The sequence below is a fragment of the Branchiostoma belcheri genome, unplaced genomic scaffold, assembly GCF_001625305.1.
Source record: "Branchiostoma belcheri isolate BF01 breed outbred unplaced genomic scaffold, Haploidv18h27 scaffold3, whole genome shotgun sequence".
Lineage (NCBI taxonomy): Eukaryota > Metazoa > Chordata > Leptocardii > Amphioxiformes > Branchiostomatidae > Branchiostoma > Branchiostoma belcheri.
The window spans coordinates 4,348,416-4,364,074 of record NW_017803909.1 but is presented as its reverse complement, the minus strand read 5'-3'; the positions used below and the strand labels follow the sequence as shown (position 1 = coordinate 4,364,074).

Sequence of the window (15,659 nt, the reverse complement as noted above, 5' to 3'; positions counted from 1 at the left end):
GCACTGAATTTTTTCGGTTGGTGGAAAAAAAATTCAGTGCAAAAGAGATACCTCGATAAAAAAAGGCTAAAAACACGCTAAAAATACCCCCAAAACCCAAACCTCTGCTTGGAGAGTATAGAATTGCTTCATTTCAGACCTTTTTGAGCTAAGCCATTTCTATGCTTCCCAGTACTAGCCAAGGCAACGACCTCACATTTCATAAGTTCCACTCTGGTGAGCTCGCTTCAGGCGTTTAATTGACTGTGTGTCCCTGAGTGTCACCCACACAGTCGTATTATTGTAACATAAAGGTCATACTCAAAGGGTCCCGCCCATGACATGTCACACCTGAAAAATGCCTTCCCACTATTATATCTCGTCTATAATTACAGTTTAGCACGTTCTTATGTACGGGGTGTAATAGCCGCCGGGGGTTAATGACTACCCTGGGAAAACCTGCATAATTTGGCCCATAATTTTGGTCCATAATGAATAGTTTAGAAGAACCACAACACGTATGCTGTTGTAAACGGTGTTTTGGTTTATTGGGTGCGAATGTTAATCTCCATGGAGTTGCTGTGAGGTAAAATCGTTACGTTCCCCTGTCTGACCGGAACTCTAACAGGGAGTCGATTATTGGCAGAACCGGACGGCTAGAAAAACGTAAGGATTTTGCCTTGGGCTCCCCACATCTGACTGGTGCAATAGCTCAATATTTATTGGTAGAGTGCTCGCTTTGTAACCGGGAGGTCGTGAGACCCTAGCCTGGGTGCCATCTGATTTGTAAAAAAACTTTTTTGGGGTAGCCGTTACAAGTTGGATGGCACCCAGGCTAGTGAGACCCGGCCGGGTCATACCATGGAGGTAGCTACCTCCATGAGTCCATGGTCATACCAAAGACATTAAAAATGGTACACGCTTCTTTCTCTGCTTAGCACTCAGCACATACATGAGAAAAAGTGTGGGAAGGTCAAATACTGGACTTGCACAAGTGTGTCGCCCAAGGGCTACGAAATGGAGATGGGCACCACCCTACGCTCGGTGTAAGAGCACGGGAGACCTTTTCCTTCCTTCTTCTTCCCACATCTGCTTTCATATTATGTAAATTTCACCTCAAGATTGATTCACTCCGACCCATAAAATACATGTATAGAACATGGTACCATCAAGAAATCTACATCTACATCAAGGACATTACATGGAGATACCATGTATATAACAACTGGATATGGAAGGCTTTCTGTTCGATATTTAATTTTCATCGTCCCAATAGGTAATCCCTTCAGTGAGTGATTGCCACGACATAGTGCGTTGAATGATTCTGATGGTGACTGACTTTTGGAAGCCAAAGCTGTATCATACACAAAGGTCGGGTGTATATTTTATTTCATCCAAGGAGGTTTACGGTACTAGTACTACTGGCAGCTCGTCGGCTCGAGCACGGGTCCATTATCAATGATTTATGGCGCATTTCTCCGTATTTATTAGCTCCTTACAAGTTGCTTATAGATGCCGCTACAACAAACCGCCATTTTATTTTTCTCGGTCAAAGTTCGTATACTAGTTTGTTCATTATTAGATGATTTATTTTGACTACTTATTTTACACCGTACCGATCCTACTTTTTGAAAACGGAAAACCTATACATGTGTCGGATATTGGAGTCAAAGCTATAATTTGAGTTATTGAGATATTGGAGTCATTGCTTTGTACACGTGTTTCTTTATTTGCTATTTGCCACCGATTGGTCATAGCAGCACATCATAAAGGCATATATAATGGAAACATAAGCTCTTCACATGTATATATACAATACTTACATCTATAATAACGTGACATAAGTGGTGTTCAGCTATATTTTGAATGTCCGAGTGACATGATATCAGTTCACTAAAGCAAAGACAGGAACAGTGAGTCAAAGTCCTAAATGTACCGTAGGGAACATTAGATTCTGTTAGCACTTCTTCTTTTTTTACCATGTCACTATTGTAATCCCATCTTTTAAATTGTGCATTATTAATTAGGTCAATCCGGCGAAAGCTTGCTGTTATGAATCGGATATTACAGGACATATGAATGTACATGTATGAAAATAAAATGTTACATTTTGCATGGTGAAGCCCGCCGCATTTTGTTATTGTCATTATAAATAGGTATTAATTAAACCCACTACTCATTGATTTCGTTAACAAAACATCCTTTCCTTACCTTAGATCTATAACACGTAAAAGTTCGTCACTATGTTGCCCTTAATGGTGATCACTCCAATATCCACAATAATATCGGACAGCGCCGTACTCACGGCTGACGCCATTTTGCATCCAACTGAAGCATTCGCCAGTCGCGCCATATTCTAGGTTTGCCACCCCTCATCCTGAATATTGTCCCAAAACAGTGCTACCTGACTGTGTGCGGACGTCTTCTCCTTCGAATCAGAGAAAATTCCCCAGTACACCTGCGCCAAAACGACACAGAACTACAAGTTTTCCCTCCCGTTTGGAAATGCTCCTTTTGCCCATATATGGTAGTACTGTTTAAGCGTTACCGAGAAACGGATGCCAAATCTTTCTGCGAAATATAATGGGCGTTTTTTTCGTAGAAAATGTCTTGGAGCTAACCATGGGAACATGGGGAGGGTAGGGTGGAGGAGACATTATTCCATGGCTCGAAAATTGTTTGATGTGCATCAATGAGATAAAGCCTCGGCGTCCACGTTTTGAGGCTTTCTATATTATACTACGTTATAATATTCCACATAATTGTTTATTAAACCATAACAACATCATACTATACAACAGTGGCGTCGCACATATATTGGCGCTCATGTATTGGCGGAGAATGATGGCGCGATATCATAAACACGTCATAATGATCGGTAACGCGGAGTAAGGGTAAGGAGCGGCATCTGTCGACTTCCATAGGAAATGCAACTCAAAGATGAACTTTCAACTTTAGCCTTGCTGACATCTGTAGGCAGAGTTGACGAGAAAGGTACGTATGTGTGCAGCAGGCTAGCGGCCCTCTCTTTTCACCTGGCAAGCGTTAAGATTTATGTAGTTCAGTTGCTTATGAACAGGGAACTGTTAATCGTTACCCTAATGTTGCTGACAAAGGAGTAACACTGACAAACACCGTAACGTTGAAGAAAGAATGGGGAGGGGGTGGTGGGATCAAGCGACTACGTACCTGGCTCATACCTTATTTGGTACATATAACGTCACGTTGGTTGATGCTAACCTCTACAAACTTAACCTATAACCTAGATCCATTTGTCCATTGCGTAGGCTGAACATTTCTCTTTTGTAGCACACCTGACAAAGGTAACCCTTAACCCTTATGAACAAGGTCAGCCAACTAACTGGACAGTCAGATTCACTTTCAAGTAGTGAGACCCATACATCCCCAGCTCATTCTGTTCTCTCACATACAGGGCAAGGGTGAGCCAGTCAGTGTCGGCTGGAGGTGGGGAGTTTTTCCATAAACATGGTGCCTTCCGCACTAGTCCTGGGCGCGTCACGTGGTATCGGCCGGCAGGTCGCCCTGACCCTGGCCGGTGCCGGTTACCGGGTGGGCGTGGCCGCCAAAACCGTCCAGGACACGCCCAGACTCCCGGGAACCATCTACACCGTGTCGGACGAGATAACCTCCCGAGGTGGACACGCCCTCCCCATCCCGTGTAACGTGAGGAACCCGGAAGAGATAAACAACGCAGTCAGCACATGTATCCGGGAGTTCGGGGCCCTTGACTTTACGGTGTACAACGCCGGTGCGATTCTGTGGGAGAAAGTCATAGACACGCCCCTTAAACGGTTCGACTTGATGATGGACGTGAACGTGAGAGGTGCGTACGTGATGATACAAGCCGTACTGCCGCACATGCTGGAGAGGAAGGCGGGGAGGATACTGCTGGTGGCCCCGCCCATCTACTCCCGCTTTTTCAAGGGAAAGACGCCCTACGCCGTGACCAAAGTCGGGATGACAGTACTAGTGCATGGCTTGGCGAGGGAGCTCGAAAATACAGGTAAAATGAAACAAGAAGTCTGAAAAAGTATGCCAGTATAGTCACGTGAATAAAGATATATTACATTTTGTTCTTGCGATTTTAACAGAGCAGAATCATTGACATTATAATATAATAACGTTCAAAGGCTGCATAGATAACCGGTGAAAGAGATACTCTGTGCGTACTTTTGAGCTCCTTACAATTATTTATCGTTTGGCAATGTTTAATATACATCATTCAGGGGTCTCCATATCAGCACTGTGGCCTGCAACGACGATAGAAAGTCACGTGACCACGGTGAAGAGCGTTCCTCCAGCGTACTTCAGGAAGGCTGACGTCTTTGCCGATGCCTGTCTGGCTATTGGTCAGGAACTAACAGAAAGGTCTGTGTCTAATTACCTACTAGTATTTCCACACAAAACTGGATCGTAGTTGGAAAACACGTGCAATGATGTATCATTGTATGTAACGTTATATGTTTAAAATAAATGCACAATCTCATATAATCGCAATACTTTGCATCAACGTTAACAGAGTAATGATTCCATAGTTAGATCAAGTGGACACACTACGTCACCGTATCCTCCAGGTGAAATAGGCAGGCATCAAACGTGAACGTGGATTTGGGTCAAATATCACCCCTATGTGTGCCGGACTGGTGTAAACCAATGAATCACCTTTTGCAAACAGGATTTTGGGTTAAAAGGCACTAAAACTGAAATTAGTGTATTTGTCCTTAAACGTTACCTTCTGTAGTCCGCCCCTTGTAAGGCTCTTCCGTTTGTTATTCTCCAGGTTAAACGGCCTGGCTCTAATAGACGAGGACTACCTGCGGACTGTGGGGGTTACGGACTTCTCTAAGTACCAATGCCTGCCGGGGACGGAGCCTCCCCGCATCATGCCCCGCCGGTTCCCGTCTCTACGGGTGGAGGAGGAGGACCAAGTCACCATACCGGACTCCAAATTATAGTCTCAGAACTGTCACCATATAGTTTTAGAACTGTCACCATACCGGGCAACAAATTATAGTTTCAGAACTGTCACCATATAGTTTTAGAACTGTCACCATACCGGACAACAAATTATAGTTTCAGAACACTGGAACTAGTGACAGTGTCTTTTTTGTTCGCGATTTTCGCGGTGACCTCCTGAACAATACAGATTTTCTCTCAGCAATGTACTTTGCGAAGGTTTTTTCCCTGCCGCGAAAGCAAGTCCACATAAACATTTGAACACATGAGTTTATGAATTTACCATGTATAACTTCCAGGGCGGGGACTGTACTTGTGTTACGTTTTGTGAACAAAGTTCGGGTTATAGACATACTCTTATATACATGTAATGGACACAAGCTACAGTGACCAACATGCGCACGATTTTCGCAGACACTGGTATCGCATCACTCTCCATCACTCTTTCCCACTCCCGACTGTTACTGTTGGGAAAATAAACTTAACTTGAAACATCCACTGGTTGGAAAACACACACACGATACAATGCGTTCATGATCTGTATTTGCTTTAATCATGTAGTTCATGGAATTCAAAGTAGTGCCGTCAACAAGTGGAAAGGTGATTTCGTTGCTTCTTCGTCGTTGTATCATTTGTTACAGAATAGTTCACTGCAGCTGGGTGAAAAGGCTACATAAGGTATTTCAAACGGCCAACACACAGGTAATTTGTATAACACCGTAGACGACAGAAGAATGGTGGCATGCCACATGCACAGGAAACGTATGACGGTCTGTCACTTATGTAGTTGCAGTGATTCAATCTGTAACAAATATCGTCTACCTTGATGCCAACCTTCTTTGATATATTAATTGAATAGCATCATTTGATGGAGCTGCCTAGGCTACTGAAGCTGCGTATTACTACTACTATTGTTGTACTGTGACTTTTGTTGCGATTGAAGGATTCTGGATGGAGTAATGATATTCGTTAATCTTCAAGTTATCTAGCTCTAACTGGTACAAATTCGATTCAATCCTGATTCAATGCAGATCCACCTGCGTACATGGAGTGGCAGTTCAACAAGTGAGACCGTGTTCTAGTATCCCATAAATTAAAACTCGTTCCATATGCAACTATACAACATTCCATATTGGAGCGTCGAAAAATATTTGAAAATATCTGTAAGTCTCAACAAACAGAAGAAAGTTACATTCCATGTTTAAGAGACAGACACAAACCAAATATACAGAATAATACATCAGTATGTAAATATGGCTTTAAGACAAATGTGTTGCATCATCGAGAGTGATGAGTTGTATAAGAAATGACATAATTAATCTATTGAACGCGTCTTTGCGTCAGGATTGTTCAAAAGTTGGCGCCATAAGTATTTGGATTTGGAGATCGGAACGGAAAGCGTTTTGTCAAGAGATTTGGTCGTTGTCAATATTTAAAGTGTAGTTGCTGGATGGTGGAATCGTAGATGGGGTATCATTCATAGAACAGTTGCTGTGATACGTGGTGGCCAAACATGGATAGGTACTATAGTGTTACTTCGCGCTCCATTGTGACCTACAGTCGACGCAACTTCAGGAACTCTTCCAAAAAGATCCTGGTCATTCCAAGACAACTTGAATTCTCATCCTATCATGGGAATGATATATTAAATAATAATTCTGTTCATATATATTTGCAACTTCTTCTCTACCATACAGAAGAGCAGCATTCTTTTTTCTGTAACAATAGTGTCGAGAATATGCGACTTCTTTGTCTTTCAATTATTCCAATACTGTGTCAATTGTGACGCAGAGCATTGCTTTTCAGATCAGAATGTCCTGGCCTCTTTTTCATCCTGTCAGGTACTGGTAAGAAGGGATTTCGGTAACTGACTGGAGATAGTTGAAACGATATTTAGTCCGAAATCTCCTCAATAAAATGCCGTTAATCGTTGGGCATGATGAGGTTGATCATCCCGTGGTGCACCTGTCCTTGTACCGGGCCGTAGTGGATCTTCTCCCCGTCCAGGGTCATGAGTCCGGGCGGTGTGACCGGCTCCACGCGGAAAGCCTTGCAGCACACGTACCCGCCGTCACTGCCGAAATCAAACACCTGGGTCCCTTCCGCCATCTTCCCCATGAACTTCAACATCTGTCTCCTGGACACGCCCGACTTCAGGAAGGACAGGAACAGGACACCGTCGTCAAACGAGCTGCACGGAGACGAGAAGTAACCTTCTGAGATGTGGCTGATGCTTTGGATGATCATGGTGACGAAGTCGGTGTCTATGGTAACCCAGTTGGCGGGGACAGGCTGGTCCAGCGGCGGGAGGAGGGGGGAGGGCGGTCCGTACACATGGTTGGGAGGGTTGCCTCCAGCCGTGCATGGCTGGGAGGACTTGGAGTTGTTTTGGTTCGTTGACACGGATGCTCCGATGAAGTCAGAGTCGCCGTTTTTGTAATGTTTGTCCTTACCGTCCATCTTTCCCACCATGTCGTCAGCCGTGGTAGCTTCATAGACAGTGTTCATATTGCCATTTACGTGCCCTTCGGAATTTGTGTGGTGAACGCCGTTTTCTGTGGAAAATGACATGAGCTGAGCGTCCAGTGAGGTGGACTCCTGACTGGGCGTTTCTAGAGGTTCATTGTCCGTAGAAATGTAATTAAACCCGTTCATCGCGCTCACACTGCGCGTGCGCATCCTTGCGTCATCACGTCGACCGTTGATGGTGACGGCAGACGAACTGTGCGACAAACTTCTGGGTTTGACGTCGACTTTGTTTTGGGACAGAACTTGTCGTGCCTGCTTCAGGGCGTCCACGCCTTCCACGGGAAGGAAAGAAAGCTTACCCCTGTACACCCTCAGCTTCATTAGGTTATGGAGGGACCCGAAAAGAAAGCGACTTCCCCCCAAGTACCGATAGCGTTCGCTCTCGATGTCCACGTCGGCGGAGAAGCCCCACTGGAAGGACAGGAATGCGTAGCGACGCTGGGAGGCCGTGTCGACAGACATGAGGTCCAGCGGACGGGTGTGACCTTTCATCGTGGCCTTCAGCAACACGAAGGTCGAATGGAACATCCTGTCCTCCTCGAATGGTTCCCTGGTAAAAGAAATTCAGGCCAAAATTAGATTTGCAATGAAAGGCGATGACATACAACAGTGGTTCTGTCAATCAGAACTCCAATCACAAGGTCCGACAATTTCTTAGAATTATTTCATTTTGTGCATACATAGATGAGACAAAAGGAGGTTAAAACATGTCCTCACCCCAGTGCATAGTTAATGGAGTAGCAGAGTCCGTTTCCCGAGCCGGCGGGAAGGATACCGAGCGGGATCTTGATGGCCTGCTCCCAGTCAGGCCGCGACATCAGCCCGTTAACAACCTGGGGGAGAAACGGGTGGGTCAGCACCGGGAAAGACTGGTCAAAGCGCTATATATATTCTTACCATTTTCCTCTGTGGCCATCGAAGGGGATCTCTCTATGTATAGTGGCTAAATTTAGTGCACATTCTTCACAATGGAAGACTGGCCTAACAGAAGTTTTTTATGCCGAACGTTACTGTCTAGGCGCCAGTCACGTTCAGGGAAACGTTATGGAATGTATATAATGTTCAAATAATCATGGCTTTACGAAACCTTTTCATGTTCACTCCATACAATCTAAAACCATTATATAGTGTCTTAGTATAAAGTTCAGGAACAGGGATAAAGTTTCTTATCGAAATCTTGACGGCAGTTAAAGGTTTTAAACACTTAGCGTTTGTGTGTCACCGATGGAAGAATGTTGGGCAAATTTCTCTCAACGGTTTAACAGAACATCGCCTACACGTCTGTGAACTTTCCGAATGGCAGACAGTCGGGGGAAGTGTAGGAGCCTAATCTTTCCGTAACACTCTCAGGCATTAGAGTTGACTAAACCAGTACTACTGACACACAACCTGCGATTAGATGGATAACTACTTCTTTCACAGGATGGAGAAGGCTTGTGCTGGATGCCTCCCTCCAGACGAGGATGGCACAGCTCCAACAAAAGCGCCAGAGGCACGAGACCAGGTGATTGCCGGGCGTCCCACTTTTTGAATGCAATTAACCGTACCTTGTTCGTTTCTTTCTACTGAGCTTCCCCACTACTCCCCGGAAAAAAGTGGCCTTACCTCGTACAGCAGACCATCCCCGGACACAACAACGATCCCTCCCCAGGACGACAGGTCCGTAGTCTGCACCACATCAAACGCGTGCCCAGAGTATTCTGACAATAAAAAAAATGATAAAGGAAAAAAATATATAGTTTAGTCGATCTAAGTACTTGTAATCCATCTTAAGCTTTGAGGATGAAAACTATAACAGTGGGTACATTCACTGCGTGTATGTATGTGTGTGCAAACGTTATACACGTAGTTCTTCCTTAGATGGCCCGTGTTTGCATTAAATTCCTGGTTGTACATGTAGATGATGAGGCAAGTATCAGTAAGCATAACATGACTTCTGTAGCTATCGCCCCAGTGCTCGTACATACCTGTGGTGACCACACTTATGGAGACATCGGCCTCCCCCATCATGGGCAGGACCTGGTCGTCAAAGTACTGTTTCGCCTTCCCCTGTCCGCCGAACGGGTTGAGCAGCACCAGCAGGGTCGGGCGGGAGGGCAGCAGGCTGGGGCGGAGGTCTGCGGAGGGGGAGTTGTAGGAATCAATTAATCAATAAATCAATCAAATGATCCAGAAGCCAATCAATCAATCAATAAATAAATAAATCCAACTGTCCGTCCATTCGACCATCCATTCATCCATTTACCCATCCATCCATCCATCCATCCATCCATCCATCCATCCATCCATCCATCCATCCATCCATCCATCCATCCATCCATCCATCCATCCATCCATCCATCCATCCATCTACATTGCACTAGCGAGGCCAACAATTTTCAAGCAAGAAGAAACCAGTGTTCAAAGGCAGAAACTGCAAGAAAATCAGGAACAAAACGAAGCAACTGCTAAGTGATATTTCCGGCAGTGAAGAGGCGACTTGAACTTTTCCCCTCAACTAACGTTACTGTTACATGATAGATCAGCTCAAATGTCGTTGTTTACGAGTGTGTACAGATGGATCATGTTTGGCAAGTGTCCATGACACACGTATATAGGACTTGATAGAAATGTGTTCACACAATTGCGTGCGAAGACGAAAGTTTGCGTTCCCTGCTCAGCTCAGGCGCTTCACTGTATGTATGTCGTAATTTATGCCCAGCTCCCAGAAGGCTTACGGGTCGTCAAGAGGTTCACACGTTTTCGGATAACTGTGCCGGCGACAGCCATAACGGGCTAAGGGGTCGAGTAAACGTTGTATTTTTTTTAACTCAACACTTCCGTCGTGTATTTTATTTTTCAGATAGATACAATGTAGATCTATTCAAATTCTGATATTTATGTACCATTTTTCTTGGGAGAGTTTGGTTAATATCATACCAAATGCCACGTGCTGTATATTGAAAGAACAATGGTCTGGCAACCACCTCCTAACATTCACTCGCTCATGGTTACATTTGTTACAGCCACTTGAATGCGTTTGCACGCATTTGTAGACCGGACCACAAAAAGTGGTACAAATCCTTGGTAACAAAAAACACTGCAGTTTGCGATTGTCTTCATTGGCATTGTTCAGCTACTTCCAGTCCGTCAAGAGACATTGTTGAAGGGCCACTTGAACGTCAGACAGACTGGTTCAGACTGGTTCAGACCAGGACGCACTCCAGACGCATTAGTGTTCCACTCTGCCGTGCGCTGGTATATCGATCTCTTACACTTCAGACTGGACACATGGAAAAACGAACGTTTGTACGTACGGTCAGGGCTCGAAATTAAAGGTGGTCCAATGGCCACTGACCGCTAAAATTTAGGCTGGGACAACTAGATCTAAAAAGACACTTTGTGACATTTTTGGGACAATAGAAAAATAATCAACATTCAGAGTGTCAGCCTTTCTTTTGTTTATCAGGCACATTTCCCGGCTTTTGGATCCGGAAAAGTAGCTCCGAATTTCCTGTCTATACTGCAATTATAGTGCGCCTGGGAGTGAACACAAGCAAAAGAAAATTGAAGCCATACATATTAGTTAAAAAAAAAAACAGGTTGGGACAGTTCACCTCACTTGGGGACAATTGAAATTTATTTTTGGGACAGTGCTGGGACAATAGGAAGAAAAGTTTCGAGGCCTGCCGTACGTAGGTATTATACTGACCGGCAGGCCTACGGCGAAAAAAATGGCGCACGTACACTTTCAAGTGACGCAGAGTCAGTCATGCGACGCTTTTGTCGGTCGTACAAAGCCCTCTAGAATATTAGACGAAACAATATAATATTTATAAGACGCATCTTAGTACAAAGTTAATATTTAAACATAGGACCGAATTGTTATTCTCAGAGGTTTGGTACGACAGTACCATGAACTTTTGTACGCCAATGTGTTATTATTTATCGAGTATTTTGTTGTCCCATTCAAGCAACAAAGAAACGATAATGACCTCTCAAAACCATCACAAAACGCGATAACCTGTTAGTTTTCACATATTCCATTGTCTAGTCTCCCACTGTGCGAAACACAAATGATAAACGCGCATCTTCTTTGTGTCGTCAAGTTCAATGCCAACCCCGATATTCCCATGCGTGCCAGACCGTCATTACTAAGTCAGACACGTGGAGAGGGCAGGTGGTAGACTGGGCGTTAACCAGACAGTCCCGTGTCAGTAGAGGTCTTCTAAAAGCTTTCCAGGTAGGCTGGAAATTGCCTGACATGACGATTCTGGACCGATTCTCAGAAAGTCAATGACATACAACTGTTTCGTTTTATTTTATTTTGTTGTTTTACTTTCTCATTTCCATTTCTCTGCCTGCTTTTTCTTCCACCGTCACCGTCTTCTATTCATATCATTATTGTTCACCTTTGTCTTACAAGAAGTCATCGGTCTTTTATTTTGGGTGAGAGGGATACCATTGTTCGATGCGAACAACGCTCATTCATCCACAACAATAGTTTACTGGTTGTTCATTACACGCCATTAACCCCAGTGACACATCACCATTTCACACAGATGCTGAGATGGTGGACTGAAATCGCGATCTCCTAGCAGATGTATGGAGATCGATCTTCACACTTTACTGCAAGTAGATGGGAAATATTACTAGTATTACGTTAAGATTTTCCCTTTTATAAACTAGGAGATTATATCACTGGTGCTAAACATGTTAGGCTGACGATGGAAGACACAGGGACTTGACAAACATCTAAGTTTGAACTGTGGGAATCGACGCGGAACTTGCTAGTTTTAACATCATTACATGTTACAATTTGCTGACAGTTCGTCTCCTAACTCGATATTGCAGTTTTTACGGACAGTATAAGGTAGAGCTCAGTCAGCTGAAATTGAAAACCCCACCTCCATTTTTGCAACCTTTGGTTATTGTTCTGACCACAAAGAAACGAAGTTCAACATAGCTGTAATCCGCAGCCGTCATGGTTTATACAAATACAAAGGAAACGCAATCAGGCCTCTTTGTGTACCCTGGTTTTCGAGGTCAGATCTGAGATCCATTTTCACGTTCCCTTTACAACATTTGTGTCTTTACTGTGGTCAAAACAACAACCAAAGTGTTCAATTTCAGCTGACTGCGCAGCGCCACTCAACCTGAAGCACAACGTCGAGTTATGAGTCAAGCTGTCAGCAAATTGTAACATGGAATGATGTAATGCTTGCAATCGTGTTCGGTAACTGTTTACAACTCACGTCCTGGTGGCCATATATCACACCGTACGGTCAAAAGTACGGAAGCCTTTATTGGGGCAAGATAAATAAACAACCTAAAACGTACTACGTACTAGCCACGGAAATAGGATCTCTCTCGCTCTCTCTCCCTCTCTCTCTCTCTCTCTGTCTCTCTTTTACAAAGGATTGTTCTGTCCAAGCAGATTTATTAGAGAACATCACAAATCTAACCATGTCACTGAGATATGAGCACTCATATTGATGTACATTATTGTTGCAAGTACAGCAAAACGGTGACAGAAGCTACAGTCAGATTGCACACGTAGAATACGTGGTGGTATGTTGTATCTATTAGCACTGTACCATTGTGTAAATGGGCAAATATCTTTATCACCTCTCACTGCAGCTGTCAAATCTTGATCTTTGCCCACATTGTTCGAAACACAAATGTGCAGGGAGCGGACGTCGTACTTTGCACTGTTTCATAATAATGACTGGCAAAACTAATTCTTTCCAAAATCTGCAGCGTAAACTGGTCTGACCAGTAGCTGACCATGCGTGTTGTAATTTTCAGATCGCCGTACCTAACTGATGTATCTGGGTCATTGGGACACGGATTTTCGAGCGTACTCCAGACCTTTGGCGGTGGGCAGCTACCGTGGCAGATGCTATTACCGAGTGAGAGCAAATAAGTGTGTCACGCTGAAACATACTAATCAGTGGGAGATAATGACTAAAATATGTATGTGGTGGTTTTGAATATAGATATTATATTATGTCATCACATGTCTTATTATTAGACCGTGGTCAGACACATGACTAGAAGTTAGACGTGGTACATATAAAGTATCAAAGTATCGATTCTTATTTACTATATTGACTTGGGCTTACGCACCACTGTTGCCAAGTACATTTAAAAACATGTGTGTGCGGCAGAAAAGAGGGAAATGTTTCTCCTAAAAGAAAACGACCATCGTAATACAAGTTAGGCTAGTTCATGATCTGAAATTGAACTTTGTATTTAGACTAGTAAGTGTTGGGTGATGTAAATCGCACTGTGTGTCGGGAATATTGCATAAGAATGTTCCACCTGTCCTACTAGGCACACTCGGACTCTCGACCTTTGAGCAAATGTCGTCAAACTAGAACAACAGTGCTTTGTACCTCTGAGGTTTCAAGGACAAGGGAATAATGGATACACATATAAACAGGGGACAAGCAAAATGCTACCACTTCATAGCAATTACATGTACGTACAGTACAGACAATGACGAATGTCTTTCTAAAGCAATAGTATCTAAATGTCCTGGAACTAAGTGGAAGGGCGTTGTCAATATGACGAGCTATAAAGTTCACAGTTAAACGTTTGTCAAATTGCTGTCAGATAAATATAGTGTGCTCGTTTCGTGTTAGATGAATTTCTCAGTCCTACGTGACATTCCGCTTACACATACATTCACTCTGTATTAATCATAATGTATCATAAATATAGGACTTCATATAGATCTACTGACATACATTTTTACAACAACAATGATGTGTGGACTGAAATTAATTGTCTGTGTGCAAGTTGTGAGGTCACTGTCGTTCCTTTTGTGTCCCAGTTCTCGATGTGACAGATGCACAACACGAGAAAGCCATGCATTAATCATCATGTGTGCAGGGGCTGGGCTGTACCCATGTGTGCAGTACTGAGGTCATGTTTTACGCCGGTACAGTTGGACTGATTCCATGTTTTTGTTGGATGTCAGTGAAACCGTTCACGTGATCTCTGATCAGCGATGCTTGGAACTCTATATATTTTAATGATTGATGAAACAACACGGTATAATACGCGACACACAAAAGAACCTACCGGTATCCGCTGTCACGGTGTGCCCGGCTAGCAGGCACCTGACGGCGACTCTCCATTTCTCGGCGAGCTCACAGTTCTGTTCGTAGTTGTCGAACCTGTCGACCCTGAACGATGTGCAGACGCGGGTTCTCACACTTCCCGATAGGAGCTTCCTCTTCAGAGGGTAGGAGTATATACATAGGAAAGCGGCCTGGTTTGCCTGGGTGGGTTTTCTTCTCAGTGAAACGCTCGTGTGGCATCCCAACACGTCTGCTAGCGCCAGGGTACGTTCCTGTTTCGACCCCACTACAACATAGACTATGGCTTCGGGCGTAAGTCTGACCGTATAACGGAGGTTTCCTCTTCTGTAAGCAGCGAAGTCGTCTTGTAAGATGACCTGAGGGGCTGTGATCCCGTCAGTCGGTGTACATTGTAGTCCGGCCATTGCGGAACTGTTGTTCTCACTGTACAATGTACAAGCTCGACACGTTCACCCCGAAACGTCACCGCAAGGACCTACCAAGATGCATACATCGCTGATCGTAGGGGTGTGTTTCATCACAAGGTAGAAAATAAAACATATATTGCTGCTCCTGTTGTTACAAACCTTACCTTATATGACACATAAAAAATCGACACAAAAGAGCAGTCAACGCACTTGCTCTCTCCTTTGTTACCTGTAGCATGGTATTTTCTGTTACCACCCCTATTATGACAGTGGATTGTTCCATTTCCCATCATGCCAGACGGCAAAGGAAAAGAGTGCGACGACAAACATTTTGTCACAGTTTACAAACATGTTTTTGTGGTGTCCATTTCTTCCCACGGGATATATGGGTCATTGAGGTCACGTCACGTGGTCTTCAATAACATGTACAATATCAGAAGTAAACAAAACACAAATATCCCATGTTTACGTCACGTATACGGGACGCATACTGGACGAGGTCGAATACGTTCCTCACTCCCAGGAGAATATGGATCGTTTACTGTTTAGGTGCCTTTATCAGTTTATGTGATTAACGTTATGTGACTCCCGTGGACTATTGATCCCCTAAGTTGTCAGCGCCCTGGCATAAAAGCACTTCAGTTTTCTGCAAACAGTAAAGTACAATAACCGCTGCTGG

At 44.0% G+C, this 15,659-nt stretch overlaps 2 protein-coding genes across 2 annotated transcripts; one reads left to right on the top strand and one right to left on the bottom strand.

The window, feature by feature from the left end:
- Positions 1-3,433: 3,433 nt before the first annotated feature.
- On the top strand, positions 3,434-5,917 carry LOC109473633 (hydroxysteroid dehydrogenase-like protein 2). Its single transcript, XM_019773567.1, has 3 exons — positions 3,434-4,003; positions 4,227-4,368; positions 4,781-5,917. The coding sequence occupies exons 1-3, from the start codon at positions 3,466-3,468 to the stop codon at positions 4,953-4,955; spliced, it is 855 nt and encodes a 284-aa protein (XP_019629126.1). The 5' UTR covers positions 3,434-3,465; the 3' UTR covers positions 4,956-5,917.
- On the bottom strand, positions 5,487-15,180 carry LOC109473589 (sphingosine kinase 2-like). Its single transcript, XM_019773497.1, has 5 exons — positions 14,554-15,180; positions 9,453-9,602; positions 9,091-9,185; positions 8,203-8,318; positions 5,487-8,035 (listed from the first exon to the last, which is right to left on the bottom strand). Exons 1-5 carry the CDS (start codon positions 14,975-14,977, stop codon positions 6,880-6,882), a joined length of 1,941 nt encoding a protein of 646 aa, XP_019629056.1. The 5' UTR covers positions 14,978-15,180; the 3' UTR covers positions 5,487-6,879.
- Positions 15,181-15,659: the final 479 nt, after the last annotated feature.

Excerpts from the sequence above, each read along its gene's own strand:
- LOC109473633 (XM_019773567.1), top strand. The coding sequence starts at position 3,466 with ATGGTGCCTTCCGCACTAGTCCTGGGCGCGTCACGTGGTATCGGCCGG. Across the intron at positions 4,004-4,226 it reads GAGGGAGCTCGAAAATACAG|GGGTCTCCATATCAGCACTG; the intron begins GTAAAATGAAAC and ends TACATCATTCAG. Across the intron at positions 4,369-4,780 it reads GGTCAGGAACTAACAGAAAG|GTTAAACGGCCTGGCTCTAA; the intron begins GTCTGTGTCTAA and ends GTTATTCTCCAG.
- LOC109473589 (XM_019773497.1), bottom strand. The coding sequence starts at position 14,977 with ATGGCCGGACTACAATGTACACCGACTGACGGGATCACAGCCCCTCAG. Across the intron at positions 9,603-14,553 it reads CACCGTGACAGCGGATACCG|ACCTCCGCCCCAGCCTGCTG; the intron begins GTAGGTTCTTTT and ends CCCCCTCCGCAG. Across the intron at positions 8,319-9,090 it reads GGGATGGTCTGCTGTACGAG|GTTGTTAACGGGCTGATGTC; the intron begins GTAAGGCCACTT and ends TTTCTCCCCCAG.